Source organism: Limulus polyphemus, unplaced genomic scaffold, assembly GCF_000517525.1.
Source record: "Limulus polyphemus unplaced genomic scaffold, Limulus_polyphemus-2.1.2 Scaffold10869, whole genome shotgun sequence".
In the NCBI taxonomy this organism is placed as follows: domain Eukaryota; kingdom Metazoa; phylum Arthropoda; class Merostomata; order Xiphosura; family Limulidae; genus Limulus; species Limulus polyphemus.
In genome coordinates this window covers 2,813-6,806 of record NW_013676479.1, presented here as the reverse complement: position 1 = coordinate 6,806, position 3,994 = coordinate 2,813, and the positions used below count along the sequence as shown (strand labels likewise).

The 3,994-nt window shown below is 33.4% G+C and overlaps 1 protein-coding gene across 1 annotated transcript in view; it reads left to right on the top strand.

Moving 5' to 3' along the window:
• LOC106476553 (gamma-aminobutyric acid receptor subunit beta-like) overlaps nucleotides 1-3,994 on the top strand; it is a 17,270-nt gene that overhangs the window by 10,898 nt on the left and 2,378 nt on the right. Inside the window, exons 3-4 of the mRNA XM_013937202.2 lie at nucleotides 2,784-2,844; nucleotides 3,223-3,900. Of these exons, the coding sequence (XP_013792656.1) occupies nucleotides 2,784-2,844; nucleotides 3,223-3,483 (322 nt within the window). The 3' untranslated portion in view covers nucleotides 3,484-3,900. The remainder of the gene's footprint in view (nucleotides 1-2,783; nucleotides 2,845-3,222; nucleotides 3,901-3,994) is intronic.

Genomic DNA, 3,994 nt, shown 5'->3' with positions numbered 1-3,994 from the left:
ATTCTAAAGCCATATTTTGGTATAGATTTTCTACGTCCTTGGCGTGTGTTTTATCTTTTATGCTTCTTTCACAGACTACTTGCGTTGTATAGTTTCAAATGCATTTTAAAAATGAAGTTTAAGCTACCATATTAGTAAAGAACGATCATTTTTATTGATGTGCACTCACAGGGATGACACTTAAGTCAGGTGAAAGTGTCTAAACTGTGATCAGCTGTAGTTAAAAACACAGGTTAAGCAGTATTTAAACTGTGATTAGCTGTACTTACACAAACACAGGTTAAGCAGTATTTACACTGTGATTAGCTGTACTTACACAAGCACAGGTTAAGCAGTATCTAAACTGTGATTCGCTGTAGTTACACAAACACAGGTTAAGCAGTATTTACACTGTGATTAGCTGTACTTACACAAACACAGGTTAAGCAGTATTTAAACTGTGATCAGCTGAAGTTACACAAACACAAGATGAACAGTATTTAAACTGTGATTAGCTGTACTTACACAAACACAGGTTAAGCAGTATTTACACTGTGATTAGCTGTAGTTACACAAAGACAGGTTAAGCAGTATTTACACTATGATTAGCTGTACTTACACAAACACAGGTTAAGCAATATTTAAACTGTGATCAGCTGAAGTTACACAAACACAAGATGAACAGTATTTACACTGTGATTAGCTGTACTTACACAAACACAGGTTAAGCAGTATTTACACTGTGATTAGCTGTAGTTACACAAAGACAGGTTAAGCAGTATCTAAACTGTGATTAGCTGTACTTACACAAACACAAGATGAACAGTATATATAGCGTTAGTCAGTTGATGTTTCTCCAGAGTCTTGATACTATTTTTGTCAGAACATTAAGGTTATTCAAAAATAAATAAATCTATTAACATTAACAGAAATAATTCAATGACATAAAAACTGATGATTTAATAAATTGGAGTTAATTTATCTAGAATAAATCGTATAACATACTGTAAGAAGCTGAATTTAAATCCAGAATATATTATACTGACAACAGCAATAACTCCAGAAGATTATTATATCTGATTAAAGCAGTTCATCTAATAGCCTTAAAACAGATAATCTAGTAAGATTAAACCAGTTAATCTAATAGCCTTAAAACAGATAATCTAGTAATATTAAACCAGTTAATCTAATAGTCTTAAAACAGATAATCTAGTAAGATTAAACCAGTTAATCTAATAGCCTTAAAACAGATAATCTAGTAAGATTAAACCAGTTAATTTAATAGCCTTAAGACAGATAATCTAGTAAGATTAAACCAATTAATCTAATAGCCTTAGGACAGATAATCTAGTAAGATTAAACCAGTTAATCTAATAACCTTAAGACAGATAACCTAGTAAGATTAAACCAGTTAATCTAATAACCTTAAGACAGATAACCTAGTAAGATTAAACCAGTTAACCTAATAGCATTAAGTCAGATAACCTAGTAAGATTAAACCAGTTAATCTAATAGCCTTAAAACAGATAATCTAGTAAGATTAAACCAGTTAATCTAATAGCCTTAAAACAGATAATCTAGTAAGATTAAACCAGTTAATCTAATAGCCTTAAAACAGATAACCTAGTAAGATTAAACCAGTTAATCTAATAGCATTAAGACAGATAATCTAGTAAGATTAAACCAATTAATCTTATAGCCTTAAGACAGATAATCTAGTAAGATTAAAACAGTTAATCTAATAGCCTTAAGACAGATAATCTAGTAAGATTAAACCAGTTAATCTAATAGCCTTAAGACAGATACTAGTAAGATTAAACCAGTTAATGTAATAATTTTAAGACAAGATAATCTAGTAAGATTAAACCAGTTAATCTAATAACCTTAAGACAGATAACCTAGTAAGATTAAACCAGTTAATCTAATAGCCATTAAGTCAGATAATCTAGTAAGATTAAACCAGTTAATCTGAAAGCCCGATAATCTAATATGCTTACGCCAGGAATGTAATGATTTCTATCCATTTCATTTAACTGAAATCAATCTTATATCTTTAAGGTCTCTACTAATTATCTGTGTAGCTAAATGAAGCAGTCTGAGTTTACCACCAAAGTAGGGATTGAAAATCTAGTATCACTGTACTTGTTTGTCTACTTTTTATTGCAGTATTTATTTTGTTTTGGATACTTCTTACAGCCATTCTACGAATAACCAACGATCCCTACTTTCCGTTAATTCATTATTATTTTACCTATTTATTACTATTTATTTATTATTTTCACACGGACGTCGCCATCTTTATTTAATACACGGTTCACATTAAAGTATGTGGCAAGTTACATCCGAATTGTAAATTGTTGTTACATGATTTTTATGTTAAATAAATAGCAAGCTGAAGGCGGGTGAATCTTGACAGTCGACTCTCAATCTTATATTGTCGTTCTGCTCTGTTCTACAACTGAACAAGGTATCATTCACTTTCTTTCCAGCGTTACAAGTTACGTGAACACATTTCTCGCTGGAAAGTTTAATCAATAATTGAAGAAGAATCTGATGTTTAATTAAGGAAAATAAGGCACTAATACTTTTCCTTTCACTGACTGCTACTCAGGGTGATTAACACTTCTCCTCCTAATGATCAGAAAGTAAATGAATAATAAACAATGACTGATATGCTCGCTATCTACTAGAAGGGAGCTGTACGTGGGATCGTATTCTGAAGAGGATTCTATGGTGTCTTGTAAGTCAGGGAGCTGTACGGGGGAATCGTAATTCTAAAACAGAACTCTATGATGTCTTGTTAGTAAGGGAGCTATCTGTACGTGGGATCGTATTCCTAAAACAGGACCCTATGATGTCTTGTTAGTAAGGGAGCTATCTGTACGTGGGATCGTATTCCTAAAACAGGACCCTATGATGTCTTGTTAGTAAGGGAGCTATCTGTACGTGGGATCGTATTCCTAAAACAGGACTCTATGATGTCTTGTTAGTAAGGGAGCTGTACTGCTACCTTTTCTACAGAATTAATCTAGTTTTTGATAATACAGTTGTAGAAACAAGACTTATTTAAAGTCGACTTGTCCCGTAGAACGAATCTTGCTTTACAATACAGTTGATCCGATTGTGTTTTTTATAGAATTAATGTTGTTAGTTTTTTTATCAGTAGGTATTTTTTAGTTGACTTGTCCTATAGACTTACTTTCGGTTTTAGATAAAAAGTATAAGTTTGACTCGTTACTCTAGGAGGTCCGATTGAAAATGGTGGATCCCCGGGGATATAGCAAGACATCCACCCTGGAGAACACAACCAACACCCCCGCACCTGAGCTGGAGACTGCCTTATGCAAAAACATCAACACCCTGTACGGCGTGAGTCCGAGCGACATCGACAAGTATTCCCGGGTGGTTTTCCCAGTCTGCTTCGTCTGTTTCAACTTGATGTACTGGATCATCTACCTACACATTAGCGACCTGTTGTCGGAGGACTTCGCTTCTGTTGGATAAACAGCCAACATGTCTCAAGAAACCAACACAACACGTGCTCTGAAGTAGCTCAATATAACAAATCTGAAACTGACCCCCACGTGTACAGCTAATACAAATATAATGATATACATGCCATTAAACCGTTAGATATATTAGTATTTTCTATATGTAGAAGCTTGGTTAATAGCCTTACAAAAAAGCTTTGGAAGTTAAATATTAGATCAACACTCCACGTGTTAGTCGTGTCTGACATTACTGCACTCTTTCTTTTATACATTATTGATGGTGGGAGGGGAAGAGGGATTAAACATAAGTAAATTCGACCGTGGGGAAATTTTTAAATGTGAATTGTGACCATTATAAATAGGTAATAATATTTTGTTAGAAGCAAATGTATAAACGTCGTAAGCTGAGCAGGAAGGATTATTGGGTAAGGTTTGAGAAGAAGAGATAGTGAAAGAATATAAAAACTGTGAGTTATAATTGGGAAGGTCTTGAGAAGAAGACATAGTAGAAAGAATAATAAAAC